Genomic DNA, 20,850 nt, shown 5'->3' with positions numbered 1-20,850 from the left:
TGTGAAACGTGGTGAAAAGATGACGTTTCTTTGATATATTGCGAAATCTGAGCACGAACTGGAAGCACAAATTGATTTTACATTATTCACCCGCAAAAAGTAAATTCCGCGGGAAACAGTTTCTATCACGCTCGTCAAAATTTAGCTCAGTGCTCATCGATTGAAAAGTGCGGAAAATGTCAGTCGTTACTTCATGGGGTTAAATCAAAGGATATTCAAAAAATAATAAAACATATTTACAGGACATGCCCTCAAATTCAACATCTTGCGCGCTCTTAAAACAAAGTTTGCCTGCATTCGTGATGTGACAACAGTTTTGTTGGGCATCTATCTCTCTTTTAGAAAAGAGTCTTTAGTAAAGAGACTTTTTCTCAATTTGAAATAATGTGAACCTCATAGTATCGTTACCTTTGGTATGAAAGGTGTGTAAACATTTTTACGAGCTATTCCGTTACTGGTGTAAGACCAAAAAGTTGGAAAAAAATATTAAAGGACCAAACCCTGATAAACAGCCATAAAAAACTAATTCTTACCTCGATTAAATCGAAAATGAAGGAACTTTTGAAGAGCCAATCGAGACGGATATCATCGTTTTCTAAAATGTCCTGTAAGTGAGATATTACAAACTATTTCAATTACACACACATGCATGGGGGCGGATCCCATTTCAAGTCCCGACACAGACAAATAGAGAGACAGTCCTCTATTTGTCTGTGGTCCTGAATATCGTAATGTAGACACGGTATACAGTACCCCTGCCAACCCTTCTCGTTTGCGTATTAACACATGTTGTCTGATAATCATTATGGAGCATGAATGAACTGCAATCAGTTGTTATATTCGCTCTCTCTGGGGCAAAGGCGATTTAACAAGATCAGAGTAGCTGGGAACGTAGAGGCGGTTAACAATGGTGCACGTGGTTGACAATGTCTAGAGCACACTGCATTTTGTCACAGACAAACGTACAACCATTTCCATCGAAATAACCCGAATATGATGCTACATATGAAAATAGTGATTAAATGCACGTTGTCCAACAATTTTCAATCACGTTGTCTTCATGTGTTTAATCAGCAGGGCCGATAAAGATATCGCATCTTAAATTTACACTGGGTGTCGCTGTACCTGCTGTTTTTATCGTTGTCTTTTTTAGCGCGATTTTGATGAGAAGTGTCTGATATCTGTACGAACTGAATAATGTACTTGTTGTATACAAAAACATCAAATGATAAGACGTGAGGGTTATCCTGAAAAATGCTTTCAATGCAATTACGTAAAAATGTATCCGCGAACGTATGTATCCGCGTATGTATACTTTTAACGGAGGTTAAGCAATCTGTAAGGAGTGCAGACTATATTTTTCATTAAAATGGCCAACATGACAGCGGTAAATCGCCTGTTGAATTTCTAATTGTCGAAAAGTATAATTGCCAATATTTAATCATAAATGGAGGTCAGAGGTCATGGTATCAGGTTTGCCTGTCAGCCGATGACTCGAAGGTACAGGATATATAAGCGCATTAATCAAGTTAATCAATTTTAACGAGCTTCACACTTTTGTAATTTCCACTTGATGTAGCCAAACGTAAGGTTTCTCCAAGATTAATTTGGGAGAGTTTCACTACTAGAGCCGATAGTTTTTCTCTTTTCTTTTGTAAAGTACAGTATTTTGAGCGAACATTGCGCGCGCGTGCTCTCTCTCTCTCTCTCTCTCTCTCTCTCTCTCTCTCTCTCTCTCTCTCTCTCTCTCGTACGCACACACACAAACACACACACAAAAAGATAATGATTAAAAAATTTACCTATACTTAAATGGAGCATCTTTAGGACACTTACCGCGAGACAACCTTTGCCACAATACGCCGAAAGTGACACATTGTTTCCGGGAACCAGACAGAGACCAATAAACTTGTTGACGTTGTCATGGTTAAGTCTCAGCATCTGAAGAGACACGAACACAGATTCATGTAAAATCTAGTTGCTTAAACATAATTGTAATTGTATAGTCACTGAGATATGTGTGTCTATGCTTATCTAACGACACTATTTGCGGAGAAGTTTGCCTAAAGACTTTCTTGCCATGCTTCCTGTAGTCCTTTGACCCCCTCCAATCACCCATCCCCACTCCTACTCACCGCCCCTCCGCAAAGCCCAGTGAAAGCCGATACTGATCACCAGTATTTGAATGATGTCTTTACCTCTGCTAATAATAGCAAGCCACGTTGACGGACACGTACACAACTAAGCTTATGGGTTACAGCACAAGCATCACCTTACTTTTTTCAGCAAATCTATGTCGTCATTGTGGAGGTTGACATGGTGAGCGTCTATCTTCTTAACTACACACAACGTTCCCCGACACCATGCCAACTCATCGGTAGACTGCTTAGGTGCCGTCGAAGAAGGTGCAAGTGATATTTTCTCGCTGAAAGAGGACAGCGTTGCCCTCACTTGACTCTGTGATAAAAACGCGAAGGAAATTAGTGTGGAAACAGAAAGACACTTTTTAAGCCTGATTAGTAATTTTTTCTCCAATAATGTTCAAAAATATCATATTTTATTACTCTTACCCCATTTGTAAGTTTACAGGGTCTTATTTCATTCTGCTCAACAAGCCAAAGAAAGATTCCCTTCTCTCGCAATCGTCGACTGAAAAATAAACATAGAAAACCTTGATGAAAATCGTCAAATGTTACTTAGCGCATCCTTCGCCACAAAAAAGCAGGAAAAAACCACGAAGAAAAGTGATAATGTCGTGCAATGATTTGCATAGAAACACCATGTGACGATGAAGTTTGTGAAATATGCGTAGCCACGTAACGGTACATGTATAGGTACATTTCGAAATTGCAGGGTCGTTGTGACGTCACTCACCAGTGAAAGTAGACTCCTGCCGAACCAGCGATGAGTGCAATGGCGACTGCTAAACTCACCCCGACAATGATGGATTTGTTGTCTGAAAAAAAATCATCGGTGTCTATAAGCATTCCAAATTCAAGCTACAATCATAGTTTCAAAAAAGGTACCTGTGATAACATTTCTAGGATATTATGGTGCGAGATACGTAACATTCAGCTCGATTTATCGACAGGTTAAGAGTGATTCGTGATTTGAAATGCTAAGATGTTACATTAAACCATAGACTCTCGAGAGTCTATGATTAAACTTCTATACATGAAACTTTTCATTGGACACAGCTCAATTTCATCTACACGCACATATCAAACAAATAAAACTAAAAAGGGTACTAACATTTTCTTTCCTTTTTGTAAAATCTACAGCGACCCGTAAATTACAAAAAAGAAAAGAAAAAATAGAGTACCTATCCACTAAGAAGGATATGACACAAACGCTTTGGCAACTATATTTTCACTTAAAGCATATCATAAAAATGTCTCATCACCTGAGCCTTTACAAGCTTGAAAAAATCCACAGGCAGGCATATCTGATGGCGGATTAAGTATCGAACCTTTGCCCCAGACTGGTTGCAATATTGAGTGGAACGCGTGCTGAAAACGACAAATTCAATAAAACATAATGTCAACACATGCATTAATTGCTTTTTGATTATGCCATAACGTAATGGGAATTTGTGATTATACGATGTTAGGGTCGAAAATGCTGAAAATCGTTCTGGTCACTGTGTTTCATTTTATCATAATAATAGGACACTAAATACTAAAAATGATGTTTCATGAATTTAAAACAGTACATAATGATTACTATAGGTATCACTCAACTTTCTAGTGATGAGATCGTTCAGACAGCCGGTAACAGCAGTGTCATTGAAGTAGTATGCACCTCGAAAGTGCAAGACTTAAACTTTTGCTCAAACTTTCCTCAATGAAATCAACCATTCTCTCACCCGATGAAAAATAAAAGTCAGGGATCACTGTGGAACAAATTACCTAACATTTACCGATATTTGAAATAAATTCAAAATGGCCGCCATCCCTTCTTAACTATAGGATTATTTTTACGAAAGTAAGTCGGTGAAAAGTTTACTACCCCTTCAAAATGAGCCGCCACAAGTTCAGAGAAAAATTGTAAAAAATTGAGAGTCCGAATTTCTGTGCCCGTCGCATATTCTACTTAAAACGACAACACATTTGTAGTTTTTGTATTCTGTCTGTACTCTAACTGCAGCAAATCCAGCAGATCAATAAACCCTTCCAAGCATTTGTTAACATCATAAAACCGTAAAATACTCCTACTCGAGAATGGCGAACTTGACTCTGGTGAAGTACAACAATTGAACAGAAAATCAAAATATTTCAATTGATTGTATTGCAAGCACACGAAAAACATGGTAAAATGTCTATTTACCCCGTGGAAAAAACAGCAATTATTCAGTTACATGTATAGAGTTGCTCGCTGGAAATGTATAGTAACAAAAGTAGTTCTTCTATCGCATGGAATATTTTGTGAAAAGAAACTCAAGAAATAAGGTTTTCGAAAAAAAATGTGAAACTACTCTTACAGTTCCGGTGTCAGAATTCAAAATTTCAGCGCATATTTCCATATGTCCCGAGGGTCGCAGATCGAGCATTAAGTAGTCAGGTTCCCGGTCGCCGTTTTCATCCATCACGACGGACCCAGTCATTCCTGTCATCATTTTAAAATAAAATAGTTATCTTCAACTCGCTGTTTTATCAAGGAATGTGCATGTTACAGTACCTCGATCGTGGCTTTCTAAAATCAAGAGAAACATTTAAATACTACACATATTGGAATAAGTGGATAGGTTTTTCGCAAGTTCAGATTTTACGATTAAACTAGCTTCAAGTTTTTTACCTAAGCCTAGCAAAGTGCCGATCTGTCCCCACCTACTGTGCTTGTCAAGCCAACCAAGGTTTATTTTGCCAGTTTGTCACGCTTATAGTCGGTCAGTGTATGTGTTTATAACACACCACATGCTTATTCCGTGTTGCGATTCGCCAGAATACGTCACATGATGAGAAAATCGACACGTCTAGTCACTTCTAAATTAGACAAAAGTCACGTTAGAGGGTATATTCATAGACCCTCGAGAAACGAGGGTCTATGGTATATTTGAAAGACTATTTCCCTGGAAAAAAAAGGGATTTTAGCCAAATTTGGAAAAGTGTCCTGTCACGTGACCATGCGTGTAGTGTCGTCTGCAGCTTTTGAAACAATGGCGGGTGACTAGAGCGTCCGGGATGAGCGACGAGCCTCTCTCTAAAACAGCAAGATTTTCATTCGATCAGCGTTAGAACTTGAATAGCTCATCGACGACGAAGATTCAAGTGCAACAATGATTTTGCTTAGGTATGCTTAGGATATTTTTGTGAAGAAATTGGTACTACTAGCACCGTGAAAATTGCCAAGTAAACTTGTCACAATGGATTGTTGCAGTGAATAATATCAAAACACATTAAAAACTATAACATAAAACAACATGAGTGTGTGGCGTGTTATGGAACACCTAGTACCTATAACCTGTGGGTTATAGCGCCCGTTTATTCCCCGAGGGGCCATGCGTTGCTGGCACGTCGTTATACCCTGAGGCCGCTATAGCCCTCAGGGCCAGGTAATATAAGTGATAATTTTAATTCACTTGTCTGTTGTCTACTACCTCTCTGTTAGTCTGCCTGCCTGCCTGTTTTAAATTTCGTTCTCCATCTTCATCTCTACCTATTCCTCTGTCATAAAGTTCGGATCACCTTCATTTAAGTCAAAACTGCTGAGCGAGGTTCCGATCGTGTAAAAACCTGCTTGAATGAGGGTTACGCGTGTGCTTACCTTCAAACCTCAGACCTTTAACATTCTCAAACCACGCTTCACCGTCCCTGGGAGAGTTACCTTGGGCGAGGCTTCGATTCAGTGCTATGGCGTAAAGAATGACTGCATCGTGTAACCATGGCGAATAGATATTGCCCTGTCGCATGCAAGAGATACTTTTTACTGAGTTTATACTTTCGTATATTGGTCAAAGGGGCAGTCCTTTCTGCGATTTCTTTGAAGACACATCACATTTGCTCTTAAAAGCAAAGACTAGTGCGATGTATACATTTAATGAACATACAGAAAATAGAAAAGACAAACACTCTCTGTGAAATTGAAATTGAAATTGAAAATTACACTTTAGGACAACCATATTCAAACATTCGCAAACATCAGCCCAGTTTACCCCACACCTCACAATCGTTATAATTCAATTCGTTAACTTGGAATTTCTCTATAGCGGGCATTTATCAAGTAAAGCGTTGGATAGCAGAGTAGAGTGATTGTCACAAGAGTTTGTGCAATAATGTATTGTAATTTATTATAAATGTCTAGCTGGTTCTTTTTTACGGCTTTAACGATCGTCACTATGCAAAATACACCCACGTGACTAAAAGTATACGACTGCAAAACTTTGTCTCATCATCTTGTTGGTTTTGTAAATTTTTTGTTTTAGTTTTTATCTACGCAATAATCCCAAACTTACTTTTCATTTCTCTGATAGCACGATTTAAATGGTGTTAAAATAGGGCAAGATATGATTCACCCTAGGCTTGTAACCATGCAACACATATTATTTCTTATCCATCGGCACATGTAATAAATTGTTCCTGAAGCCAAGGCGTCTTTCCAAACGACTTAAAAGTCGCCAAAGTCATAGCAGTCTATAAAAAGGGCTCTGTTACGAATGTTGGAAATTATCGGCCTATCTCTGTTTTACCAGTCTTCAGTAAAATAGTTGAATCTGTTGTTAAAAACCAACTCATCACTTACCTGGAGAAGTATGATATTCTTCTCAAGACTCAATTTGGTTTTTTTTCAAAAAACATAGAACAAAACTTGCCTTGGCCGATTTGATCTCTGATATAATGGAAAAACTTGACGATGGTTTCACAACTTTTGGGATTTTTATAGACCTTAGAAAGGCTTTTGATACAATTAATCATGACATTATGTTACAAAATTTAGACTATTATGGTATAAGGGGGTTGCCTTTACACTGGTTCAAAAGCTATCTTTCAGAACGTAAACAAACCGTCAATATAAGCAATGTATTTTCGTCATATAGGTCAATTGAATGTGGGGTTCCACAAGGGTCTATTCTTGGACCTACTTTATTTTTGTTATATATAAATGATATTGTAAATTCTACTGATATATTCGATATTCGTCTATTTGCAGACGATACAAATATGTTCAAATTTATTAAAAACACAAGTGTCATCAACCTTGACCAGATTAATGTTGACTTTCAGAAGGCCTGTGACTGGTGCAGTGCAAACAAGCTCACTGTTAATGTAGAAAAAAACAAATTTTATGTTAATTAAAACACCCCAGAGGCTGGTAAATACAGAGGGCAGCTTGAGTGTTGATGGAAATATGGTCGCGACTGTCTCGTTAACAAATTATCTGGGGGTAATTTTAGACCAGCACTTGACTTGGAAGGCTCAGATTGATGACGTTAGGAAATTAATCGCCCCGATGGTTGGAATTATTTCTAAAATTCGTCATATCGTCCCAAAAGAAATTTTGCTTTTGCTTTATAATTCCATGATTTTACCCCATATTTGTTACTGTATTGAGATTTGGGGGAATACATATAGTTCTTTACTCCAACCTATCCTAATTTTACAGAAAAAGGTTGTCCGCCTTATCACATTCTCTGCTGCGCGAGCTCATACCGCCCCTCTATTTCAGCAACTGGGAATTCTCAATGTCCATATAAGCAATGTGAATTTAATACTTGTACTTTTATCTTTGACCTTAAAAATAGTCATTTCTCACATTCGGTATATCGTTACCTCGATCCAGTGCCTCATAGTTATTCAACACGTCTTAAAACTGGTGAAAACTTCTATATTCCTAAGGTTAATCTTACTTTGAGCCAACATAATTTGAAATATGCTGCAACTATGCTATGGAACAAACTTCCAGATTCTATAAAAATGTTAAGTGAAAGAAAGCATTTCAAACATCATTTAAAAGACTGGCTACTTGCCTGTTGATACTATTTTCCCCAAAAGTCGTGGGGTTTTCTGGTCACGTTGTCTTGTTGTTTTCTGATCTGTCTCATATCATGTTTCCCGTAATATATTTTTTGATCTGTACCTGATATGAAATATAGTTTGCAATTATTGCTATAGATATTTCTGTCCATATCCGCAGATGTACACTTTATGTTATCTATATAGTATAAACATTGGGGGCCACAACTCGACTAGTTCAGTAGAACTATATTGTGGTCCCCGCTAGGAATACCTGCTAAATTATAGAACATAAATTTAGTAATTGTACCAATTTCTCTATCTTTTTTTCCATGTGTCTTTTGAGCGAATGTAAGTTTATATTTCTAGCGAAATAAACTGAAACTGAAACTGAAACTTACCTTGGTCTCGATGGAAGTGTGTGGTTGAACGGTAAGGTTTACCTTGTGGAAGTGTGTAGTTGAACGGTAAGGCTTACCTGGTCCAGGGTAGAAGTTTGTTGTTGAACGGTAGCACTTACCTTGGTCCCGGGTGGAAGTGTGTGGTTGAAGGGCGGCTCAGCCATCTTCACTGGTATGAGATTTCGGAAAGCATCGATCTCTTCGTTGCTGACGGTTTTCACAGTAATCTAACGTCAAGACAAAAGTTGATGGAAATGATAACTAACTTTGAGATGAAAAGTGGGGAAAGCTTCTATATTTTCGGGGAAAAGATCTTGTACGTCAAAATAACTTTTTACATTATATTTCAAAATAGTATCACAACCTTAATATTTCATATATGAATAGAATAAAAAAATCTTTAGAGTGAACAATGATTTGAACAATGCTATTGACATTATATACGATAAAAGACAGAAAATACTAGCTTTTTAGCTATAAAATTTGCACCTTCATGTTAATTTCCTCAAGTTTCAGAACTTGCCCCTATATGGTGTCAGGTTTCAATCAATACGAAGTCTTTGCACAACAGAAGACTCTGAGTCAATGGTTCCGCACAAGGTGCGTTTTCATCTGATGTAGATCGCGCCTCGTCATTATTAGACTTAAACTTTTGCCCAAACTTTCATAAAGGAAACTTTAAACCACCCCCTTTCTAAGTAGTGGTACAAGTGGTACATAAAAAAATTATAGTAAAAGTTCTTTAGAGTGCGAATATATGTCTCCGAGGCGTATTCTCAGCTCTCCTGGGATTGATGCTCTGGCTGTCAACGTTGTACTGTATATACATTTTAATTTTGAGGCGCGTAATACCTTAACGTTGGGGCAAACATGAACAAAAGAAAAATGAAAAAATAAAACAAAACAAGCGGGTACTTCTAATATAAAGTGCCTATCCCTTTGTACAATACCTACGGCAAGAACGGTCTCATATGCGATGTAGCAATCATCATCACGGCCGTCGTTCCCAACCCAGGGTGTGTCCGTATCGAGAACGTCCGAGAAAAGACGATTGAGACTGAGGAAGGCGTAGTCCCCGTCGATCATTCCATGATCGAAGGCTTCCAGCATGAACTGTCTTTCTTCATGCAGATTTTTGTTGCAAATAATAACGACTGTGGAAGAAGGTATACGTCTTAGAAAATATCGTTTGTCAAAAAGCTTCAAATATACATTGGTAGATTTTACACCAACAGTAATTACAGAATAGTGAAGCTGCCTCATCGTCAGCTTTAAGTCTCCACCAATTTCCTACTCATCCGAACCTACATAAATACATGTACATAGAAATTACGATCATTATGTTGGGTCGTAAACATATACCGTATTTATAAAACATGATTGATTGGTGCAGTGTCGTTCTCTGCTTTCGATAAATATTCCATAATGAAGTACAAATTCTCGATTAACTGGAATTAGTCTTGTCACACGTTTTGAGCATATATCAAAGAGAAAATTCTGCATAATTTAAGCTAGCAAATAAAGTTAATAGAGCCCTGCTGTTAAATGTGATCGAAAATAATCATTTGAACTTAATTTCCTACTGGTTTTTGAAAAGGGAGCTTCCCTTGTCAGGAAAAAAACACTGTCGAGTAGGATTTGTGGTAGATAACATTTTTATTTCACGCAATCCGTGACAAAGTAGTCAAAATGGCCGCCTCCATGTAAAGAATGGAAGTGTTCTCTTTTCAAATTCGAAGGTATAGATATTCCATTTCAAAATACATTGTACACACATTATTCAAAGTGCTGGCTATCGGCCAGCCTCGCTGCGCTTGCAATCAGTTGTGTGTTTTTTTTTCTGCTGCAAGACATTAAACTATGTACGGCACAATTTCGTTGTATCGATCACAATTTTGAAGTTGTTTTCATTTAAATATCGGAGGAAAATTAATGAGTTTTGAAAACAATTTTCGTCAGCGCAGGGGTACAATAGACGACAGGATAAACACCTCTGTGGGTATAGGTGTGAAGGACTCCCTAGCCAAAAGTTATACTGCTAATGTAATTGAAATATTGTATGTAATATATCTATATCTGTTGAAGATATTCACTTTCTGTAATTTTTTGTGCGATTTTAAATGCCTTATAGAAAGTAAATTGATTGTTTTGACGTTGAAATGCCCATATATGGTCAAAGGGGCGTTCCTTGGTATTCAGAATGCCCACGTGAGGGTGCTGTTTTTAAAAAGCGGCCACCCGCTTAAAATCTGTGATTGGTTAGATTTTCTCTTTCCATGGCAAATGTGGGAAAATTGGAACAGGTGACAGTATACCTCTAAAGGAATCTGAGTCTGTTCACTAATTTATCAATCAAGTATTTGATTATTGACTGATTGATCGATTTATTTGACTGTTTGTTCGTTCATCAATGTTTTACATGCACCGTTCATTGGCCAGATGCATATATTGCAGACCGCGGACTAATTTCATAAGTAAAGATGGCGCTATGTTTTTGCGAGAGACACAGGAGTCGATTGGGATATACTTGTCTGACTTGCACATTCAAAACAATCTAAATACACTCACTTCTCGCTCTTTGTTTAATTTTCTCAATGGCTTCATCAACCTGCCCGGAAACGTATTGAGTTGCGTCCAGAGTCACTTGCTCCCCGACTGTGATATTGTTATCCTGGAACGAGGACAAAATGGCGCTGGCGGCAAAGCCGCAGACATCACGGTCCCTCGATGAGACTATGGCAGCAAGTTTCCAGCTGTAATGGTTAAAAATCTATGCAAGACACAAAATATCTGTCAAATCTTCAGTGAAGCAAGTAGAAAGTATATGGTTATGGTTGACTGATTGAGCGACAGGGTATATAAAACTGGATTTGCCTGTTTCCTTAATCAAGCAAATAGCTTAATATTAACACGATTGAACTAATTTGGGAGAATTGGATCTTCATATTTTTTGAATATCTCAAAAGTGTTAGGTGTCTTATAGCTGAATGTTGCAATATTACAAGTTACTCATGAAAACAAGTGTATAACGTAGAAAGAAAAACAGATGAGCTTACATTTGCAGATTAAACCGAATATACAATCCAATTATCCCAAATTTATATTAAGTCCATGTACGTCTACATCTGAAGCTGTGAGAGCTTTAGAGGACTTAACCTGCTCATCAATTAAAATTGCTATTTTAAAATTTAATCGTCATCTTTTGGAGATCACTTCTTCTTTGTGTAGAATCCTCACAAGGTGTTGTTGGTTGACATGCAAGGAGAACGATGGATAGACAAAAAGCAGTGTGATGAACAGTGGAAAAGATTGTGCGACAAACTAAATGGGGTGATTGCATAGGAAAGAACCCCGGTGTGTTCTGTGCAAGCCCCCATAGGCAAATTCGCAATGTGGTACAACATACTGAAAAGCGAACCAGACTCAAAAGACATATTTCGATGTGGCGCAGTGAATAAATAGGAAAACAGACAACGGGAGAATATGGAAGACAGTATCCCGTTATCAAGAGTTAGTTTCTCGGGATTTATTTCGAGTCAGTGTCTCGAGATGTTTTTTATTTCTTGCCTTATAAATGATTTGACTGGACTTTTATAGGAGAGTGACTTTACGAACAAACTGTAAATATCGTGGAGGTGTTAAGATTATTATCAAAGGAGATATGTTATGTTCCCGAAAGATAGGTGGAGGGACTGAGTGTCCAGTGGCTAAACAGTTTCCAAACGTATCAACGGATCATTTGCCCCTGTTCGCCTACGTGAAGTAGGCGGATTGCGCACAAGATGGTTTTGTTTGAGCAAGGAGGTAGATTTAAGCGTTGCCTGACCACAGTACCAAATTTGTAATAACGCTGACATGAGGTTAGATAAAGCCACTGTACAGTCCATGAAACACACCACTGATTGTGAAAGATGCGCAACGACATGTTTGTAACTCTTGAATTTAACCCTCAGGAAATGTACTTCGAGGTTTACAGCGTATTGACTGAACAAAAATGACGCTTGAATAGAGTGTTCATCACAAATGGTCCCTTTTAATGTTAATACACATTCCGATACGTTTAGACTTGAGCTGAGAATATTTCTTTTTATGAAAAACATTTAGTGCACTATTGAGCGTATATAAACCAAATAGTAGCTTGGTGATGCTTTAAACGGTGTTGTTGGAGGGAAAATTTTCCCACAAACAATTACACATTCACAGACGCAAAAACATTTTTTCGACACACATAAATCTAGTATCTCCTCCATTATCAATTCAAAACAAATTGAAAGATACCAATTTTAGATACAAATGGTTCAGAGGTTCAAGGGTACGAATTGCGATTTCATTCGTTCATTTACTGAAAGCCAATCTTCACCGGTTGTTGGTTTAAACGTGTATATTGCGAATTAAGGGGGCACTGCACCCAACATGGCGATTGTTGTTCAAAAATCACTTTTTTGCAAATATCCATTCAATTTTAATTAATTTGTTAACCCAAGATTAAAATATTTGTTGGGTTCACCTTTCAGCTTGACAAGCAGACGTAAGTTTCGTGATAAAGAAATGTTAATTTACGCAAATGTATGCGAATCATCCGATTTCCTGGCTTCTTTTTCCTCCCAATTTCAAAATTTCCAAAGAATTTAACTCCACTCTGGCTGGGTCAAACTTTCTGAAATTTTCACACTGTGTTCTTAAAATGCTATATAAAAACGACTGTTTTGTTTGGCAATCAAGTTCTGACATTTTGAATGAGAGGCATTTTAATTTTGTTTATCATCTATTTAATTTTTTTTTAAGTGTCAGTCTTTAAACCCTTGCCATTTTCGAATGAGGATAGATAATGCGAAATAAAATACTCTTCTTTCGAGTGAAATATTATATTTCAGAAAATATCATCAAGTTTTTGACTTAAACTAATTTTTATCGTTAATAACAAAATTGAGGTTTTCTACCCCAAATAAAGACTCACTTCATCCTTCGAGTAAAATACTGCTACCATACTAAACTTTAGAGTCTCTTTTTTTTGAGAATATATAGTATCAGGGGGTTTCCTCGTCATCTTTGTTGAAAAATATTACTTTGAAAAAAACTGTGTTGGCAACATGCAGCATGATGTATGTATGTATGTATGTATGTATGTATGTATGTATGTATGTATGTATGTATGTATGTATGTATGTATGTATATGTATATATATATATATATATATATATATATATATATATATATATATATATATATATATATATATATATATATATATATATATATATATATATACCTCTCATTCAAAATGTCATGTACTTTAGATCCAAAAGTATTATTGTATTACATCATCTTATTCTTAAATTACCTCAACAGCTGCTTTCCCGACTTTGTTCAGAGGTCCCATTATTCGAGCCATGGTTGTAAAGACAGACTTGTCCGCCAGTGTTGGATCACGTGACACCCAGGCTACGAACGGCATGTTCCAGTAGGAGGCGAGTCGACCAGCTGGTACGGCAACTGTGGATAGGAAAATGTAGAAAGCGGGAAAGTTGCGGATAACATTGAACATTAGTATCGAGACATAAGTAGTGCATCCACTCACGGATAGAAAATTTACACTCGCACCGAATTTCGCTGATTCTTAAGATAACTGCTGCATGCCAGAAGTAACTGGACAAGCGCAAATATTAAAAAAATAAAATTCATGATGACCAGTTTGGTAAGAAAATAAAAGCTATCAAGGAAGAGATCTGACATTCGATGTATCTTTTAATGCCGTTAGTATCAAAAGTTGTCAAGTATTAAATGATGTATCTTTCAATTGGGAAGAATTTTTGTTTTTACGAACACTGAAACTCCGTATAGAGTTTTGACGTACGTTCCTCTACCGCAAAGCCATGCACGTGGAATGAAATCACAGCACAGGGATACCTCAAAAACATACTACAGTCAACTGATTCTCTTTCTTCTGAAAAAGTTCATTGTACCGAAACGTGCGATTTCGAATAAAGATGAACAGGAGAAAATATAAACTGAGAATTTTTAACAGCGCCTTCTTTTAAGTATAAAGGCAAAAATTTTGCAAAGCCTATTAAAAAGAAGAAAGAAGGTACGTAAGGCTCTGACTCAAGATAAATTCAGCTCGTCGCAGTAACCATAGTAACATGCAACTCGAGTCTTTCCCTACACATGTATGAAAAGATACAAAAAAATTTGATGGTTGTGACCTAGGTCATAAACCGCGGGTGACTTCACCAGTCTTCAGTAAGGTGACACTGTCCCGAATATATTAAACTCTGTATCGACAAGTATTCCAAACATTTCGAAAACAGGGCAAGTTTTTCTATATTCAACTGAGCCTATTCAATTCCTTCCAACGTAAGAAGAATACTTAATAGTAGCATGAAATACAACGACAGCTATAAGTGGACCGAAAACTAAACATTTCGTTGTCAGTGGATAGTTCGACGTTACTTACAGACGTCGGTATTATTAAAGACATTTCGGTGAATCGCCATCTAACATGAGTAACCCCTTTCAGTAATTACAAAATCCAAATTTTTCATATAAAAGAATTTCATGACCTTTCACATATCTTTAATGCATTGCGGTAGTGACTTGAAGTCTGGACGGAACATACAAGTGATTAGCATCTGTAAAAAGTGTCCCACCTTATCATACATACAATAACAATGATACTAAACTCATATATGAAAAAGGCTGATAGTACAAAAAATACTAAAGATGAATATACTAACCGAAGTGATTAAAACAAAAACAAAAATATGTTTTTGAAACTTATTATTTACTCTATGATCCTAATGGCGAGAACCCATTTACAGGATGAAGGACCCATAACCCAAATATGATCTGAACATATTATACACAGTAAAAAACAACATATAAATAATATATGACCCTCTCCATACGACGTATAAAGTATGACATGACCATTGTCCAACCCGGAAAAGTTACAAAACTAACTGTCGAATTGCGTCATGAGTTTGGTACGTGACGCGGATTTTATGCTTTCAACTTACCGAGAGAGCATGGCGCCCCGATGAACATATCTACGTTCTCCTCGTAGCGTAGATCAACTGTCATTCCCGTGCCAATTCGAGGGTTGCAGTTTGCCATCACCCACACAACACTGGGCAAGTAAAATACCAACATTATCAAGATAAGTAAATAATAACTTGTAAATTAACTTTGAAAGCGATATTTTACTTCCAATTATATATGTAATTGACTATTTGCAAGTTATCAATCCGTTTTAGAAGTCTTATGTGTACACGAATTTAAAAAGGACAGGGTACAGTAACTGCAACTTTTCACGGTAATTACATTATTTTTCTTTTGGAAAACATTTATACATTCTTCTTCCTTCTCATGTTGAAATACAACCATTTTCAGTAATAGAGCGCGAAGCCACTGCAGTGAACTGCAATAAAACTGCTCACACTAATTAGTTTCAGCTGTAGCCAGCTTTCAAAGTCGACAACATTGTATGTCCCATGCAGACAGTTTGTCTGGGGAAGTTGAAATAAAAAAGATTTGTACAATGACCAGTGCATGGTAATGTTACATTGTATCTTAATCTTGAACACAGGGTGCCAATCGTAAACTCTCATTTACAACTCGAGCCTCAGACAGAGCTAGTTTTGCCTTTGTACAAGCAGACTTTTTGGTCTTTATCAAGTAACCTTGTTCAACACCAAAGTGGCCACGGCTACAGCTGAAACTAATTAGTGTAAGCAGTTTTATTGCAGTTCACTGCAGTGGCTTCGCGCTCTATTACTGAAAATGGTTGTACAAACATAGTTTCCCTGTGAATGCAGCGTAATGTATACTGATGCATTCGCTACAAATTATCAAGAATTCAGTTTACAACAATAGCACTTGATATCACTTTACAAAGAAGCTGTGTAACAATATAAAAATATTTGCCCGGTAAACACATTTTGTCGTATATAAGATGCGATGGTAGTTTTAACAAATGAATTCCCTTATTAGAAATTCAATTTTTAACAATGGCATTTGATATCACTCACAAATTGAAGAAGCTGTGTTGATAAGATGAATGATGGGTATTTTGAAATGATTTTGGCAGTAGAACAAGAAATTGTATGTTACAAAGAGAATAAAAAGAATTGTACATTATGCCTCGAAAGTTACAACTAATTCATGGAGTTTCAGACCATAACCAATCACAAGATGTGATAAAAACTAATGTATCGTCTTAAACCCGTACTCTGCTGATCACGATCGCTGAATTGATGTCGTGCGGCCTGTCTGTTTGTTTGTTTTAATCACTCAAGTACACTTGCATTACCAAGTACATCAGCTGCCATTTCCACAGGAACGGTAACTGCCTGTCTGAGTGAATTTTCATCCCAATTCTCAAATTTCCAATTCCATGTCCTTCGCTGCCCAAGGCACAATCTCGTCCCTCTCAGCTTTCTGCACAATGAACTTGCCGACTAATGGAGTTATTAAGAAAAGTAATAATACCCACAATGACGAGTTGTATTGGATATTTTACCCCTACACTGCACTACAATAAGGGTTTCTACCTTTCCAAATAGTAATGAAGGCCCTAATCACACGAATTTACCGCTTCATGAGGAAATGAACCTTTTCATGGCCGACGGTTATCCGTAATTTGGCCGTATAACCTATTCGGATTACTTTCAGTTGTATGAGGGATGATGAGAACGGAACAAATTCCACCAGGTTTTTGGTGAATAAAGGTAATTGAGCACGCTTTTCATCTCAATAGATCCATTTCCCGATTTTCGGACACGTTTTAACATACAGCTACAGTTTCAGTCCTGCAAGGGGGCTTTGAAGTTAGACATTCGTCAATCAGCGTTTCTTGCAGCAATCTTTAATTAAACCACAAAATAGTACGTCTATTCATTCGACAATTACGCTGTCCTCCATAACAACACTAAACTGTCATTTCTCTAACTTTTTCTTCAAGCTGTATCGGCGAGCGACTTTTGATGAATTTGAGAATTTTCGATCTTATTTTACAATACAGGCCCTTGTTCTACTCCCAAAACGTGAAGAAATACCAGTGTTGACATTGTGAACACATTCTGTATGCATTTAACGTCCACTGTTGCTATTGTTTGAATTTTGTACAAAATACATGAGGTTAGCAGGATTTTTATTTTGTAATGTGACATGCATTTGAGTGTGGAAATGTACGTACGCGGAATATAAAAAAACTCGTTAAAATATTACAAAAAATTGCAAATATTGCCCATGTACAGGAAGATTTAAAGACGGAAAGATATGTGCATGTATAGAATTTAAACAAAACTCACTATCACACATAAAAATCAATGGACCCCTCTATGCTTTCCCCACCCCTCAATTTAATGTATGTATGTATAGTATGTATGTATGTATGTATGTATGTATGTATGTATGTATGTATGTATGTATGTATGTATGTATGTATGTATGTATGTATGTATGTATGTATGTATGTATGTATGTATGTATGTATGTATGTATGTATGTATGTATGTGTGTGTGTGTGTGTGTGTGTGTGCGTGTGTGTGTGTGCGTGCGTGCGTGCGTGCGTGTGTGCGTTCGTGCGTTCGTGCGTGCGTGCGTGCGTATGTATGTATGTATGTATGTATGTATCTATCTATCTATCTATCTATCTATCTATCTATCTATCTATCTATCTATCTAGCTAGCTATCTACCTAGCTAGCTAGCTGGCTATCTAGCCACCTAGCTATGTTGTATGTAGCTATGTATCTCTATGTATGATACTCGTATGCGGAAACGTATATTACCATTGCGTATTAATCGGGTTGAAATATTAAAAGGTATTTTAATGTCTTTAAACAAGTCCTTCAGCGCCAGTTCTTAATGTGATATTGGTACAACATTGCACATTAAGGCTTTCAATATATCTTCGATAGGAAAATGTTATATGATTACTTCATCGGCTAGAACGGTGAGTATGGTCTAGCTGAGTGTCTATGAGCACACGAGAGGGGAAGTCACAATAGCTCCGTCAGGGTGCTGCCAGGGAAGGCCAATAAGCTGCTTGTTCTCGCGAATTTACTCGCAACAACAATAACATGGGAAAACAAATAAAAAAAAAACAAGAAAGATCGTTGATTTGAGTTTTCATGTAGCATGGTGATTTCAGCTATTGCGTTGGCGAAAAGAGAATGGACTTAATTATAATGTACGGAATGTTTTTAGAATAGTGAAAGCAGTTTTTAAAAAAATATCATCACAATCTTAATCTGTATTGACTCTGATGGTAGGTGTTTGTGCACTTTACTAACACTATGCTAAACGGACATGTGTATCATGGCGTCGAAACAGTATTGGTGTTCGAGGTCTTATATCTTAATTCTTGTATTTTAATTCTTATATTTTAATCATACATTTACACTTCCATATAAAGCTGTTCTAACGGGAAATCTCTTAAAAATACTCAAGTTCTTTACAATGTAAATTAAATCATGCAATCACCTTTACTGCGTAACATCGCAGGATACAAAACACGATGTTGTCTGATTAGAAATACGACGCAATCCTTGTAGAACTTCAAATTTAATCAGATAATTTGTTGATTGTGATTCAAATATCTAACAAGGCCCTCATGTATGTTGTTTTTGCTAAGCGTATACGTGATGATTAAGGAGAGAAGCGCTAGAAAATCATTTTCAGTATACAGAAACAAACTGGTGCAGAACAACATCACGATTTAATCACGGATAAGGGAGCCTTCATTAATTACAGGGGGTGGGTCGGGGGAAATCCAGTGCACACCTGTAATGTAAAATGTGATCCGCTTCTATCCTCAAATCTAAAGTGTGACCCTCCCACCTGTCCAAAATTCTAAAACGTGATCCGTCCAAACGACTGCTGTATTCTTCCAATGAATTTCTGAAACAGCATCAGCTATTAAATGTACATAACAATTGGTTTAATTGTTATGTAAGTTAGGGACAGAAATTGTATTGGGACTGGCGTTGTAAGAGGGAGGGTCGCAATTTATCACGCAAGTATTTTTTAAGGGACATGATATGTCATGCATGCATTTGCGGGAGGTCACCATTTTTTTGCAACTATAAGAAGTATATAAATATATCCAATCATAGGGAATATATCAGGCAAACTGTTGACAGTTTTCCCCACAAAACAAGCTATATCTTTACATTTTACATGTTTATATGTTTGATAATATAATGAAGCTGGAAGTAAAACGCACATTTGTGTACAAGAAGTTGAATTTTAAATAAATTTTGGATTTCATCGAAAATGATTCACTAAACATCGTAGTCTATGAGGAAACTATGAACATTTTTTCCAGTAAAAAACTAGCTAAATCTGTGCATTTATAGACGTTCGATAATTCTTTTTAATGTACTTGATTAGACTATAGGGTGGTTACAAGTGGATGTGTGTGCAAGAAATTTGATTTTGGAATTACACCGAAATGTTGATTCACTACACATTGTAGTCTATGAGAGAACTGTGAACAATTGTTTTCCGAATATAAAACTAACCATATCTGTGAATTTATAGACGTTTAATAATTGATATGCATTTGTCACCTGTGCCGTATATTTTTATCTCTTGTCTGTTATCAGTTTTAACCGTTCAAGGTGTTTAATGTTACAGTAGGATACCACTGCATCTTCATCGCACGATAATGTGCACGTATTTAAAAGAATCTGTATATTTCGTCGGTGATTTCCTATTTAGGAAATATCACATGGACAATCAAAGGTAAGGCTGTAAAATCAGCTTCTGTTAAAAGTGACCCTCCACCAATTACAAAAAGTGACACTCTCTTTGGACAGTTTTCTAAAAAGTAACCCTCCCAAATTACTGAATAATTACTGAAGGCTCCCTATAAAGTACGGCGCGCCAAATGTTTCAAAAATATTTATCGTCATAGAGTAAAAATAAACTGTCAAATTTTCTTTGTAAACAAAGTCTTAAACGTGTATGATTAATAAAGAAAAAATTTCTTTCGTCCATATCATTGTATTTTATTAATGTACTTTTTCACAAAAATAACATTCATTTGAAAATATGTGTCATTAAATATTTGAATGTGTCTGTGCAGATAAAGATGACGTGCAACCGTCGTTCTCGATTGAAATAAAAATTCGATGGAATTACGGAGGAAAATAAACGAGAAAAGTATTATTGCAAAAAAGGGGAGAATGCTATGTAATTCTTAATTGTAAAATACCCTTTAAACCGTAATGAGAAGATTAACTGTTTGCAAAAATTTGAAAATACCACAATCCCATACTTATTGACGTACATACACGTGTATTTGATATAAAGGTGCAATGAATGTTGATTATAAGGAAAAAAAGCAAAAAAAAATCAAGCACACACACAAACAATATTGAAATGCTTAGAAACAAAACCAAATATAGTACTTTCATTACTACAAAAAAACAAAGCGAACCACCATCAGGTCTGACTACAAAAAGAAAGAAAATCACAACTGAAAAGTCGACCGA

The 20,850-nt window shown here is 36.6% G+C and overlaps 2 protein-coding genes and 1 long non-coding RNA gene across 3 annotated transcripts in view; all 3 read right to left on the bottom strand.

The window, feature by feature from the left end:
- Positions 1–1,327: 1,327 nt before the first annotated feature.
- Positions 1,328–2,987, bottom strand: LOC139114893 (resact receptor-like). The gene is made up of 5 exons (XM_070676824.1): positions 2,875–2,987; positions 2,571–2,649; positions 2,278–2,457; positions 1,837–1,941; positions 1,328–1,336 (listed from the first exon to the last, which is right to left on the bottom strand). The coding sequence occupies exons 1-5, from the start codon at positions 2,985–2,987 to the stop codon at positions 1,328–1,330; spliced, it is 486 nt and encodes a 161-aa protein (XP_070532925.1).
- Positions 2,988–3,444: 457 nt separating this feature from the next.
- LOC139114852 (uncharacterized) lies at positions 3,445–5,995 on the bottom strand. The gene is made up of 3 exons (XR_011547977.1): positions 5,764–5,995; positions 4,481–4,605; positions 3,445–3,509 (listed from the first exon to the last, which is right to left on the bottom strand). It is a non-coding gene; the product is annotated as an uncharacterized lncRNA (long non-coding RNA).
- Positions 5,996–8,196: 2,201 nt separating this feature from the next.
- Positions 8,197–20,850, bottom strand: part of LOC139114891 (receptor-type guanylate cyclase gcy-13-like) — a 35,311-nt gene continuing 22,657 nt past the window's right edge. The window contains exons 2-7 of the mRNA XM_070676823.1: positions 15,368–15,477; positions 13,693–13,844; positions 10,919–11,120; positions 9,305–9,504; positions 8,470–8,577; positions 8,197–8,223 (exon numbers count right to left, since the gene is read on the bottom strand). Coding sequence (XP_070532924.1) covers positions 8,197–8,223; positions 8,470–8,577; positions 9,305–9,504; positions 10,919–11,120; positions 13,693–13,844; positions 15,368–15,477 — 799 coding nt within the window. The remainder of the gene's footprint in view (positions 8,224–8,469; positions 8,578–9,304; positions 9,505–10,918; positions 11,121–13,692; positions 13,845–15,367; positions 15,478–20,850) is intronic.

This window comes from Ptychodera flava, chromosome 16, assembly GCF_041260155.1.
Source record: "Ptychodera flava strain L36383 chromosome 16, AS_Pfla_20210202, whole genome shotgun sequence".
NCBI classification, from domain to species: domain Eukaryota; kingdom Metazoa; phylum Hemichordata; class Enteropneusta; family Ptychoderidae; genus Ptychodera; species Ptychodera flava.
This window is presented reverse-complemented; position numbering and strand designations above follow the sequence as displayed.